The sequence below is a fragment of the Nesoenas mayeri genome, assembly GCF_963082525.1.
Source record: "Nesoenas mayeri genome assembly, chromosome: Z".
NCBI classification, from domain to species: Eukaryota; Metazoa; Chordata; class Aves; order Columbiformes; family Columbidae; genus Nesoenas; species Nesoenas mayeri.
In genome coordinates this window covers 60,460,258-60,475,010 of record NC_137542.1, presented here as the reverse complement: position 1 = coordinate 60,475,010, position 14,753 = coordinate 60,460,258, and the positions used below count along the sequence as shown (strand labels likewise).

The window sequence follows — 14,753 nt, the reverse complement described above, 5'->3', positions numbered from 1 at the left end:
TCAAGGCATATCAAGGATAAGAGGGTCATTAGGGGCAGTCAACATGGCTCCACCAAGGGGAAGTCATGTCTGATCATCCTCATTGCCTTTCATGAGGACATAACCAGGTGGAGAGATGATGGCAAAGTGGTGGGATGTGGTCTACCTTGACTTCAGTAAAGCATTTGACACAGTCTCCCACAGCATCCTGGCAGCTAAACTGAGGAAGTGTGGTCTGGATGATCGGGTAGTGAGGTGAACTGTGAAATGGCTGAAGGGAAGAAGCCAGAGAGTCGTGGTCAATGGGGCAGAGTCTAGTTGGAGGCCTGTATCTAGAGCAGTGCCTCAAGGGTCAGTACTGGGGCCGGTATTATTCAATATATTATTCAATTACTTAGATGAGGGAATAGAGTGCACTGTCAGCAAGTTTGCTAATGACACCAGCCTGGGAGGAGTGGCTGACACGCCAGAGGCTGTGCTGCCATCCAGAGACCTGGACAGGCTGGAGAGTTGGGCAGGGAAAAATTGAATTAAATATAACAGGGGCAAGTGTAGAGTCTTGCATCTGGCAGGAACAACAACCCCAGGTTCCAGTATAAGCTGGGGAATTACCTGTCAGAGAGCAGTGTAGGGGAAAGGGACCTGGGGGTCCTGATGGACAGCAAGATGACCATGAGCCAGCACTGTGCTCTTGTGGCCAGAAAAGCCAATGGCATCCTGGGCTGTATTAGAAGCGGGGTGGTTAGTAGGTAAGGAGAGGTTCTCCTTCCCCTCTACTCTGCCCTGGTGAGACCACACCTGGAATATTGTGTCCAGTTCTGGGCCCCTCAGTTCCAGAAGGACAGGGAACTGCTTCAGAGAGTCCAGCGCAGGGCAACAAAGATAATCAAGGGAGTGGAGCATATGAGGAGCATATGAGTGGAGCTTATGAGGAAAGGCTGAGGAGCTGGGTCTCTATGGGTTGAAGAAGAGGAGACTGAGGGGTGACCTCATTAATGTTTATAAATATGTAAAGGGTGAGTGTCATGAGGATGGAGCCAGGCTCTTCTCAGTGACAACCAACGGTAGGACAAGGGGTAGCGGGTACAAACTAGAACACAAGAGGTTCCACTTAAATATGAGAAGAAGCTTCTTCTGAGTAAGGGTATGAGAACACTGGAACAGGCGGCCAAGGGAGGTTGTAGAGTCTCCTGTTCTAGAGATATTCAAAGCTCACATTCCTGTGTAACCTCATCTAGGTGTTCCTGCTCCAGTAGGAGGATTGGACTAGATGATCTTTTGAGGTCCCTTTCAATCCCTAACATTCTGTGATTCTGTGAAGGCCAGAGTCTTTCAGAAGTCTGACAGCAAAGTATTTGTCAAAAGAGGCTTGAGAAGAGCTCTGCTTATGTGACTAAAGAACCCCTGATCATCAGTTCTGGATAAGAAAGAAATACTTCTGAAGAACCTGCATCTCCACCCTGTGCACAATCTGCTCTGATCTGCCCAGAAGGCTCTCGCCTGCACCAGCCTGAAAGCTGCAGTCAGGCATAGATAAAAGATTTGCAGAGACAGGAAGGAAGAAGCCTGTGGCAGACAAATATGCCATAAAACTTGATAGGTGATGAGTGAAAGGCTCTTAAGGAAGTATGGCTCACTGCATTTTTCATTAGTCTGTTGGTTTATGACCATTTAAAGTACTTTTTGTCAAAATGATGCTGAATCTTCCTCTACCTACAGTTTAGGCATTACACCAGAATAAAAGCATAATGCTGCTAGTGGCATGACGTCTAATAGCCGTGCAAGCACAAACAGAGAATCAAATACAAAGACAGTAGCTTAAATTTAATTAATCTACATCATGAGAAGAAACTATTTGTTTAATTCCTAACTATGGAAAAGGGAAAAATACACTGTTTTGATGCAATTTAAATTGATATCTGACCATTCATCTTTCCTTTTCATTTCAACTATACGTAATCTGAATACTTTCTTCACAATGAACCATGTTTCTCCTAACAAACTAGAAAACAAAAATATATAGGTGGATACTTAGTTTCCTGAAAAATATTAGGGCTCAAATCATAGAACTTCCAGTAGAATTAAGTGTTTGTAATAAGCATGGAGTCAAATTAACCACATCTGCTCCAAACAATTATAACACCACCACCACTAAGCAGAAACCCGGACCGTATTTATATGTGCAGATTCATTGTACTTGAAATGAAATCTTATTCCAAATAGTTTCATTGAGAAACCAGCCATCTATATGCCAATATGACATGTAAAACTGGCGGGGTGGTATTTGTTCAGCACTGGCTGATCATAGTATCCTTTAACTTGAACACTGCATTGGAAAAAAGAAAAAAAAAAAGGCAAATTTCCCCTAGAAAGTAGACATGGATCAGCAAATCAGCAAACTTTTAATAACCAGCCAAAAGGCAGAAGAGGTACAGGAAACATTAATGAAACTTTTCTACATTGTTTTAATACAATACAAAATATATTCATTAAAGTAATTCTTTGAATAAAAGTACAGACTCATATACAGGGTCCTGCATTAGATTTCAGCACTTCTTAAGATCTTAGTATACAGAAGCAAAAAGGAGCATAATGGTTGTTTGAAAATAAAAGCTGGGAGTTCAAGTGTATGAAGCATCTCTTTCCCTTTCTCTTCCCCTACCATTTTATCCAAAAGACTTAATTAAGCTCATGTTTCATACACTCATGTTCTCCTGAGGACAGAGTCCTGCAGAAAGTGGAAATAAAGACACTGACAGAAAAGAATGCTTAAGAGAGAGGACAGTTATCTTATACTGCTGTCTTTAAAAGCATGCTTTTTTTTTTTTTTTTTCTTTTTTAGGAAAGAAACCATTTAAATGCAAATAGCTATATTAATGCAACATTCAGCTCAGACTTTATGCAAAATCCAGTAACCCAATTCAGAGTTACTGCTACCATAAATGTTATTCAGCTGCACTCAACTTATTAAGTAGCGTTGCATGCAGGAATATATTAAGTACTTTAAAAATGCAGCTTAAGGAGGAGAGGTTCATCTGGAACTAAACTCTGGTTTGATCCTTATACTCCCACCAACAGATCCAGAAATACAATAGATTTTTTTTTTTGTACACTCCTAGCTTTGGAAAAAATTACTCACCAAACTAGCAGTAAGGGAAGGTGCTGACTGCCCAAGTGCTTGGTAGCGCATGCGAACAAGATTAGAGGTTTCTGCAGACTGCCACAGCTGCTGTCCAGTTGCACTGGGAAGCAGATATTTACCTGTCAAGTTAAGAAAGAGTGCGTTAATAAAATCGGATGTTGCAGATGAGGCAATGCAACTGGCAGAGCTTACTCTAAGATAACGCTCTTACCATTCTAATACTTCTGTTTCTTTCACAATTGCCCTAACCAGAAAGGATTCCATCAGAACAGAATTCCTGCTATTCACTTGATAACCATTCACATCACCCTTTTACAAGCTACATTTCTCTTAGGTAAATTCATTTTTTCAATATTCTGTCAACTGTACCTTTTCCCTACCTAGAAATACAATCAATGCAACAACAGATACAAATATCCAGAATAGTGGGTCTGAATTAACAAAACATAAATTGTGAAGGCTAGCCAAAAATAAAAATGAAATTAAAATTTAAAAAATAATATAAAAAGAAAACAAATTTAAAATAAAAATTAAAAATAAAAGCTCATTTCGCTGTGCCCAGGCAAGCTCAGGTCCAGTGCTGATCAGAAGGTCAAACCCCCAATCAAACCCCTAATTAGGCAGAAAGCATCTCTGGCTCAGGAAGCCCCTGAGCTGCAAACCAACAGCATGGAGAATACTCAGGGAATTATATTAAGAGGACAAGCATGTAATGATACAATTCCTTTTTGCTTCCTTTAGCCACTGTCAAGAAACAGCACAAGAGCCTATATAATGGTCTTAACAAATATGTTCACCGTAAGTTCTTAGTTATCTCTGAAAACCATGCAAAAGTGAGACAACCACACTACTAAAGCAACTGACTTGTCTTAGAAGACCAGCGAGCTGATGCAAGCGAGCTGATGCAAGGTAACAATTCAAAATACTTATTTTTTTTATTCTCAACTCCAAGTTCAAAAACACAAGCAAGATTTTGATTGAACAGCTCAAATGAAAACTATCTTCCAAAATACACATCCTAAACATTTGTTTCCTGAAACTACTTAATCCCATCTCATTGATACTGTCACCTCAGGGAACAATGGAGGGGGTATGTGTGTGACCACCGACACCAGATTTGCACCCTGGCAGATGGGCACAGGTTTGCCAGGAAATCAAAGGCCTCAGCCTCATAACCTCCTTTTTAACAGCAGATCCAGAGAGTTGCTGAGGTCTCTGGAAATCAACTGTCTTGGGAGACAAAGAGTTGCAAAGCAGCAGCACAGAATAGTCTTCAGAATGGGCTGTTGTTCTTTGTTACACTGGTAGAGCACAACCCATAGACACTTCTTGCACAATTTACTATCAGCTTGCCTGAGACTAGAAGGAAAATGTACAACACTGTGGTTTGTTGCCCAATTATCCAGAATAATATTTTCCAGAACTGGAAAAACTGAATTAATTTCCCATCTGCTCTCTCTGCCTCTTTCTATCACATTCTGCTTACCTTTTTACACAGGCTCTCACCATCCTCAACTAAAAGGATTCCATAAAAACCTTCAAGCATTGATTGCAATGTCCACATCCTTGATATTCTATTTATGTCAATCCTGGAAAATGCCAGTGACATATGCAGTCAAAGCTTATATCTATCACCTGAAAGGTTAATTTCTTCAGATCCACGCAGGAAAGAAAAAAAAAAAAGTGGAAAAAACTAATTAATGCACACCTTGCATTTAAACAGGTATGTTTTATTTCTTTAATGCTTTCCACATCAAAAGAGGTCTACACATTTTCTTTACTTGCTTTTTGACTCCTCTCCTGAGAGTCAATGGTAAGACAAGGTTCTTGAGGTGAAACCAGATATTATTTCCTGGTGCTGGGTCCCCAATTACAAAAATCTCTCAGGCTAGAATGCAGACTACAAACACTGTAATGAAACTCTGTAAGAAGGCTCGTAAAATTCCAGCTTAGTCAAGACAGCTCCAAATAAGACATCATGTCACTGACAGTAATATCAGTAAAATGCTTTGGAAACACCTATTTTGTCAAGTAGACATAGATTACACAAATCCCTTTTATAAACTTTGTATTAACAGACTCTAGATGCCACCAGGAAGATTATATTAAACAATCTGGAACTTGATCACTGTAGCACAATCTTTTTTTTTTTTTTTAATTTTAATTTTATTTTATTTTAAATTTAAATTAAATTTAATTAATTTAATTTAATTTAAATTAATTTTAATTAAATTAAATTAATTTAAAATTAAATTTATTTTAATTTTTATTTTTTAATTTTATCATCATAGGAATCAATAGTTGAAAAGCAATAGAGTTTTCCTCTGATCTCTAGAACAAAGAAGAATGCAAGCAAGAAATAGGCTTGTTTTAATAAAGCTTGATCTAAAACTGGGAAAGACCATCAGTCTTTGGTTAACCAATGCACTTTCTAGTAGAGGTTTGAAAAAAAGTCTTGAAATTCATTGTCAGACGACTAAGCCTTGCCCAGGCTGCACTAATTTTCAATTCCGATTAATCCCACTGAACTTCCCAAGAGAAGAAATTGAAGGCAATAATTTGTATTTTGTCCACAGATTAATCTAATTTTGTTTAGGTTTGGAGGCCAAGCCAAAAAGGTTTAAATAACAAGTCAATTAAGTCTAGGAGGAGAAAGGTGTATGAGAAATAAGTGCTATTATTAATGCTCGTACTCATTTCTAGTTTTAAATGGGAGCCAGATCCAAAAAATGGAGAGCTAACGTGATTCCTCTTCATGTCAGTCACTGAGCAGAGTAGAGCACTCTGTACCTTAGCACATGCAAGGCTATGCTGACCTAGAACTTCACTAATAGCCACCTATATTCTTTGTCCTTTACATGCAACTGTATTATATTAAGTTTTTATCTTGCTCAAACGTGAAAGAAAGTCTAAGATACTTCGGTAAGAGGCTAGAGAAGAGGCAACTGCACTCTTTATGACAACAAAATCACGTACTAAGTCCTTCCTTCAACTGTAAGATTTTGCCTGACTGGCAAGAAAGCGGAGTAAATTAACTCAACATCAGCACCAGTGTCTGCACTGTAAGAATTCATTTAATATTCCATTATTTGTCTTGCACGATTAACCTCAAGAAATATCTAAAATAACGTTGGAGGGCCTGTGGAATAGCTAATTAGGCAGTCGACACAGTCAAAATTGCCAAAAAAACACGAACATGTGTGATGCTGGAATGATCTCTCTTCCCATCCGTAACCCAAACAGGAGCCTTGAGGGCACCACAGATTTTACAACATACTGAAATTGAGGCAAGCGGAGTAGACTATCCAGAACTACAGTTCTTCTTTTCATACTAAATCCATATACGCTTCTTAACAGAGAAATGGCATATAATAAATATGCTTTCTATAGAAGCAAAATAGCCATGGCTTATGCAAAAAGACAGTAACAGATAAATCTCTTATTGCAGAATCACAGAATGGTTGGGGTTGGAAGAGACCTCTGGAGGTGACCTAGCCCAACCCTCCTGCTAAAGCCAGTTCACCAGAGCAGATCACACCGGAATGTGTCCAGGAATGTTCTGAATGCCTCCAGAGGAGACTCCACAACCTCCCTGGGCAGCCTGATCCAGCCTGTTCTCTGGCACCTTCCAAGTGCCAGTACCCTGGGCTTTGGACCTTCGAGTAGCTTGCAGCGCCTTTCCTGCACACCCTGCTTGCGCAAACTGTCACACAAACTGCTGTGCCCCTGTTTGCTCACCCTGTTTGCTGTGCTCCCTAGGACTGCGTAAATCTCCCGCAGTTGCTCCTGGCAACGCCCAAGCTTTACCAACAAGAAAGCCAACTGCAACAAAATACTCAGAAAATAAAACCTGTACTTTTAATACTGTGCTTCTTAAGAAAAGTTGGACATACTTTACAGGAATGCAATGTGGCTTTTTCATTTCCAAAAGCAAATGGAACATCAACATTTCTTACAGAAAAAAAACTTCTTCCAAAACTCAGTCTGTCAGTCTGTTTTCTTTGAGGGATTGTGGCACCACAGCGTTAAACCACCAAACAATAAACCAGCCCCTGCCTTCAATGAGTTAGTTAGTAGCTCTCCCTGGATTCCTTCATTAAAAAAAAAAAAAAAAATATATATATATATAAAAATCAATAATCCCCTCAGACTATCCTGTCCTCACTTTTCTTGCCAATATAGTACTCCTACACATTTTCATGGTAAGTTTTATTCATAATTGCATTCATTTTCCCCCTTTTACATTTTCTTTAATAACCTCTTGAATTTACACATATCCACACTTCTTCTACGTGATTTAAATACCAGTATTACACATAAAACTTGAGCTGAAATGCATTATTGATTTTCACACTGCATTCATTTCTGCCTTCAAATTTAATGGTCCAAGCAGTGCCTTTCATTTCTGAGTGAACAGACTTGTGGGAGACAGAGAAGACAACATCACCTCAACTCCACCTCATCCCTCCCATCTTAATTCAGCATTTTGGTCCATATATAGCACAAACACTGCCAGTATCCAGAGTCATTTCCATCTAACAACAAACCATTGCCACACCAGTAGTAATTTTCTTATTACTTTCATCATCTGTTGATACAGGTGAGTCATCTACTGATACAGGTGGCCTACTGCTGTTCCGTTCAACACCAAGATGGCCTTTGACTTACTCCTGTGCCTTCTGCAGAGGCTTTTCTGGCATCCCTGCTACAATTCCCATGCCGGAAACTATCAAGACAGCCTGAAGTCACAACACTGTTCATAACCAAGGGCATCTCTTCCAACATCTGAATCCAATCCTGTTAGTTCAGAGCATTTATTAAAACGCATTTTGCTGAAAGATGACTTAAGTTGATTATGCAATGGTAATAACTTAGCATTATTTAATGGTATTACATAATCATTGGTGGACATAAGGAATACATCGCTGGAGTTCAGAGCATCATCTTCCCTTTGAACTTGCTCTCATACATCTAGCTTCCTTTACAATGGATACATGTAGAAATTAAAATGGAATCTTTGTTACTTCTTACTTGAATTCCATCCAGTGTGTGTGTACTTGTTGCATGCCTTACTGTGTAAGGCCAAAAGACTGAAAAAACACACACACACTTCCTCACAGATCAGTCACAAAAGGTGGGCTTTGCTTTATTCTAATTATAAAAATCTTTCCTACTGCTAGAGCATCACTCTTCTTCTTTTCTCCCTCTCAAATTCATATCCCAATGGGATAGCTGAGAATTACTAAATGAGCTTAAATCTAATACCCATAAAACTTCCATTTTCAGTTACAGTTTAGAAATCACTTGTCTCAAATCTTCAGCAGTCTGATGTTTTGCATATGATGGAGAAAACCATCTGGCATCCAAGTAAGTTTTTGCCTTCACAAAAGAACTTAGGACTTTGTAGATGGCACGGCTGGGAAATCTGTTTTGTAATTAGTCAAAATGTAAAGAAAAATAAAAAAGAAGCATCTTGAAAGTTTTTGATGGAAATTTTGTTTGTTTGTTTGTTTTTTACAAAACATATTAAAAGCAGTTCAACTGTAAACAGAAGACAGGTATGTACTTTGCTAAAATAGAAGTGTCTGGATTTGGGCTGACATAAACTATGGACACAATTAGTCCAAAGCAGAAGCTGTGCACACAATTACAGTGTACCACAGACCGAACTGAAGAAAGCATCAATGTGAAACAGCAGCCTTCAAAATAGCCTCTTACTGTCCTAACATCTTTACAGCAAGAGCCAAGAAATACTTAAGTCACTTGTTTTGTAAATCAATTATGTATATTTATGACATAAGTGCAGATTATTTAAAAACAATTCTGAAAGCTAGATTCTTCTACCTCACTACTTAAAAAAAATAATGGATCTTATCTAAAGAACTGACTTTGGTGGTCTAGTCAGATTGGCCAAGCATGGTCTCAAGTGGGTTGCTCACTCCACACATCTTTTGGGGCAACTTATGAGCATGAGCTACCTCAGACCAACAGGAACAAGCCACAGTGGAAGACAAAACTGGACCCGACTGCAGATTGCTCTGGATTGTAGAAATGCACTGAACTGAAACACAGTTGGGTACTTATCCCTCTTCCTACTTCTTCTGCTTTTCTCCGCAGAAAACTGGAAGAGTTCATTGAAAGGTCTCACTGCGAATGGAGGAAAGACTGAAGCCACCCCCCTGCCACCTTGGCAGACCTAGCATGTCCCAGAGCAGCCACAGCCATGAGCAAATGGCCTGAGCAGCACAAACCCAAGCTGGAGACAACATACCATCACTTTCACTGCCACAGATACATACATGAAATCTCACTGCAGCTTCAGAAACGTGCCAGGTGAAAGGCGAAGAGCTTCCCACGTGAGTATTTTACTGTCTGGTTAGGGCAGTCTACTTTACTGCTTCACATTTTACTGCTGCAGACAGACCAGCCGTAGGAAATTACATGGAGGCTGTAAAGTTTTGGGGTCTACTCTCACATCAGTGTAGGGGGAATTAAAGCCCATAACCACCATTAGCAGTAATTGGAAAGTAAAAGAGAAAGGTATGGATTTAAAGCCTTATTAGGAAACTTTTAAAGATTTTGCCTTATTTTTACCGTGGCTGCTTCAACAAGCTTTACTTACATTTCAAATGACTAGCAGCAGGCATAAAAGAGTTACTGTTTTATTCATGCCTCATTTATTGCCCACAACTTAAGAAAATTATCACATTTAACATATTACTCAGCTACTCATGGTTGAAGTTAATGGACAATGCCAATTGCCCAGTCTGATGCAAAAGACAAAATTTTTCTTTCAACCAATCTGTCCACTAAACACAACATTACTCAGTTTAGCCTGTAATTATAACTGACTCAATAATAATTTCTTTTGTTACTGTACAAGAAGCCCTTTTAAAAAATGCTATTGCACTCATTATAGATTTTTCACTTTTTGATGTTCTTGAAATGTTTTATCTTAGTTTCACATTCTGAAGTTATGTGAAAAAGTGGTAAGTGCTCAAGCATGAAATAAATGCAGCCCCACCAAATGCAAAACTTTGGGGTGAGATTATGATTTTTTAAAAAAAAAGCAATCTGTCTTACAGTTTCATCAATATTGGCTGAACTGGAAAAGAACACATCAATTTTTGGACCAGAAACTAGGAGGATGCAGGTTTAGATCTGTATCCAAAATAACAACAACAACAACACTATTATTAATGCCTCCATTAACTACAAAGGAATTCAGAATAAAGACTGACTATAAGTCAATTACCAAAAATAAGTCATGAAATACGGTTAGCTTTCCTCCCAGAAATAAATATAATTTCTATACTTGGAACAAATTTCAATGAAAGACAATACAGTATTTTGCTTATGCAGAAATTATTCAAAGATTCTCTTCTAACTGATACTGAAGTTAGGTTTATATTTTGACAACTTACAATCTATTACTAAAGTACTGTGGCAGCAATAGCATATTTGAAAGGCATTCGGGATCATAAGCAAATCTCTCTAGTTTTACTAAGGTTTGAAGATTGAGGGTGGTGTTTGGCTTCAGGGGTTTTTGGGGTTTGTGTTTGTTTGTGGTTTGGGGAGTTTTCTTAAGTTTTCCATACCAAAAATGTCTACCACAAGAGCAACGTTAGCCAGCCAGTGACACTGATAACTACATGATAAAAAAAAAACCTACAGCCTGAAGTTATCATTTACAGCTCTACTTCCCCACCTCCCTACTCAAACTTCAGAAATCAATATGCATATTCATTTTCTCTACATTTACTGTTTCCACTATGACAAATGACTCTTAACAACTTTCAAGCTGCTTTTATAAGCGTCCCAAAGGGGGTTAAACTACTTCTCCACCGTTCAAAACAGGCAGCTTGCAAATGTATCTGCTAATTAGGCACTCTACTGCTACAGTTTGCTTTGATCTCAACAACAATCAGCTTCTCATGTTCTGATGATACAAGTGCGATTAAGCAGCAACCGAGGAGTTAAAGGCAAAGTAATGAGACAGGAATACAATATCTTCTATTCTCATCTCAGACTGTTACATGATGCAGACTCCAGACGTTGAAGAATATGGAAATTATCGTGATAGGTGCACAGGGAAGTATAAATCAACTCAACTATGCAGGTTGATTGAAGCCTTAGATGATAAAGGTAACTGACAATGACGAATATAAACTAGTGTCATCTCAACCACCTGTGCACCAAGAAAGATTTTAAAATGCGTACTTCATAGCAGAATATATTTGCTTCATCTGTAGAAGACAGCTTCATATTGCATGCTTTAAAAAAGAAAAAAAAATTCTCAGGTGTGTCATTAGAATATACTAATTCTGGAAGAAGTTTAACACATGGTGCAGTGCTTTAAGGAAGCCTTTGAGGAAGGCAGGGAAAAGATTCCAGGACGTGCTCTGGGCAGGCAGTGCTACTGAATGAAGCATGTTGTGCCTGCACACCTGGCTGTGAACATTCCCACCTTTTGTACCCAGGATCCGAGTGGTGGCAGCACCAGTGCTGAGCTGCCACCTGCCCTCCACCACTGCTGGTGGGGAGGGCCCTCAGGCAGCTGCAAAGACTTTCTAAACTGAGTGCCTGCAATCCTGTCATGCATCACGAAGATGAAAGCAACTTTGAAACATACTGCTGCTCAGATATGTGAGAGAAGAAAACACAGGAGGTAAAATTTCCTACAAAAGACACATCTGACAGAGCTTCGGTGCTGGCAGCCATCCTTCCCCTGCAGCCCCTTGCACCTCGGCTTATGGAGCCAAAGATGGGCCGGACAATGGAGCCCACCAAGCTGTATCCCCAGAGACAGCTATGAAATCACAGGGCTTTTTATGGAGTGGCACAAGCATAATTAATTAGTCCCATAACTGGAAGTCGGTAAACAACTGATATTATACAGAGGAAACAGGAACACTTCCCCTTATCTACACCAATTGACCATAATTAATTAAAATAATTTTTTTTTTTTTAATGTTTCCACTAAAATAATCGCATCATAGTTATGATAAGCCGTTGTACAGAATGGGAAGGTACCATTTCAAAAGTGGTTTCAAGGTGCAAGTCATGTGATTTTACACCTAACGTTCCCCATCCCCCAAGTTGTATCAAGTATTTGACACTGTGAGGCTTAATGAACTAATCTGGATTTTCAACAACATTCATTTAAAAAAAAAAAATAATAATGAGGAAAAAAAATGTATACAGCATAGTATTTGCAAAAACTCTGAAAACTCTGGATTTCTACCACTGCCAACCGCTCCCCTGTAAGAAAAGGGAAAACGTCTCCTTCTAAGTCCTGCCAGCACGTGTCAACCCATGGATAAGAGAACAGCTTGTTCTTCATGGCCCATAAAGCTGTTGATCTTTCTGCTAATTAGTGTTCGTAGATTAATGAATCTCTGATGCAAAAACCAGACTGATAATCCCCAAATTCATTTCAAATCAACCACTGATTAGTTATATGGGAACAGCAATAATTACTGGAGCATATTTGGATGACTGATGACTTAGAGGTGGAAAGATGATCAAAGCAGGAAGACTAGGGAAGGAAAAAAATATATACATCCCAAGATGTCTTTGTTTTTAGCTCTTCACTAGATCATGAGGTAACTTCATTAATATAAAATGCTTTAGAATCTTTGGATTAAAAATGGTGTAAAATGACATCTGTATGTGTTATGTCACCAGTATTTATATAAGATCAACTTAAGGTTAGCAAGATAACAGCCCTACCACAATTAGAGACAATTAGCCCAGCAGGCAGTCTGTTTCCAGGCAGTTATTGATGAGATAACAGGAAGCAAGATAAGAAGTTCAAACTATAAGTAACAAAGTGTATTTTTTTTTCTTTGTATCTAACTGTGGAGCTTATCAGTACAGTATGGAGACAACTGAGCTAGCTGCAGCGCTCTGCAAAATAGAAACTCTTCCCAGCAATAAGCTCTCAAAAGCTTCAGAAGCAGAAAGGGAGATAGCAATCTCCAAATGCTGCACCAGAGCAGCTGAAGAGACTGAACAGAGCTGTACCGCACACCACGGTGCAAACTGAGGAGCAGCAATGGGACATGAAAGCAAGGCCAATTCGATTTGCTTGTCCAAGAGATTTGGCAGGTTAACCCCCTCTGCAGTTAAAAGCTCATTTAATTTCTCAGCCTTTCACATTACTTTCTGTCGTGAATTCTATTTAAGCATCTCTGAACACAGCAAACCAGTATCTGTAGACAATTTAAGCCAAAAACCCTCTGACTGCAGACAGGCCTTTGAAGTTTGTAGAGATCAAGAAAACCAGCCACCACAGAAAAGCAGCTTTTTAAACATCTTTTCTCCTGATTAGAAACCAGTTTTAAAGACCCAGTCTGTGCACTGTTAGGAATCCTTAAGAAGGCAATCTAAGGCTAGGGGGGCAGGCATTTAAATACACGTGTATGCATAAGAATCTATTGTCCCAAGAGGAACAGAGTGCATCTCACCCAACAATAATTTGCTCTCTCTTTCTCTCCACACTCTGCCAAGACCCCTGCACCCAGAGGGCACCAGCATCCTCACAAAGCAATGATTCTTTCCCTCTGTATTTGACCTGGAGCTATTAAATGAATAGCTACAGCTCAGCTGTGCAGCAAGGCTTATTCCACAGGAGAGAAGTTAAAATGCAGGAAGAGCAGAAGAGAAAGCCAAGCACTGATTATTACAGGATGACAGAGACACACAGAATTGCTGGGCTTTGAAGGGACCTCTGAAGATTATCGAGTCCAACCCACCTGCTAAAGCAGGTTCACCAGAGCAGATCGCACAGGCATGTGTCCAGGAAGGTTCTGAATGTCTCCAGAGAAGGAGACTCCACAGCGTTTCTGGGCAGCCTGTTCCAGCCTGTTCTGTTACCCTCCAAGTAAAGAAATTTCTCCTTATACTCAAATTGAACCTCCTGTGCTTCAGTCTTTGCCCATTGCCCCTCATCCTGTCATTGGGCACCACTGCAAGGAGTCTGGTCCATTCTCTTGACACCCACCCTTGGGATATTTATAAACCTTGATGAGATCCCCCCTCAGCCTTCTCTTCTCCAGGCTGAACAGACCCTGCTCTCTCAGTCTCTCCTCATCGGAAAGATGCTCCAGACCCCTCATCATCTTTGTAGCCCATTGCTGGACTCCCTCCAGTAATTCCTTGTCCTCCTCATACTGGGGAGCCCAGAACGGGATGCAATACTCCAGATGTGGCCTCACCAGGGCAGAGTAGAGGGGGAGGAGAACCTCCCTCGACCTGCTGGTCACATTTTTCCTAATGCACCCCAGGATAGCCTTGGCCTTCATGGCCACAAGGGCACATTGTTGACTCATGGTCAACCTGCTGTCCAGCAGAACTCCCAGGTCCTTACTTGCAGTGCTGCTTTCCAGCAGGTCCACCCCTAACCTGTACTGGTGCCTGGGGTTATTCCTTCCCGGGTGTAGGACCTTACACTTGCCCTCGTTGAACTTCATCAGGTTCTTCTCTGCCCAGTCCTCCAGCCTGTCCAGGTCTCACTGAATGGCAGCTCAGCCTTCTGGTGTGTCAGCCCTTCCCCTCAGTTTGACACCATCAGCAAACTTGCCGAGGGTGCACTGAGACTCTTCATCCAGGTCACTGATGAACAGGTTCA

The 14,753-nt window shown here is 40.1% G+C and overlaps 1 protein-coding gene across 1 annotated transcript in view; it reads right to left on the bottom strand.

The window, feature by feature from the left end:
* MAST4 (microtubule associated serine/threonine kinase family member 4) overlaps positions 1-14,753 on the bottom strand; it is a gene marked incomplete at its 5' end in the record, with an annotated part of 306,989 nt that overhangs the window by 225,973 nt on the left and 66,263 nt on the right. The window contains one exon of the mRNA XM_080362738.1: positions 3,119-3,240. Within this exon, the coding sequence (XP_080218864.1) occupies positions 3,119-3,240 (122 nt within the window). The remainder of the gene's footprint in view (positions 1-3,118; positions 3,241-14,753) is intronic.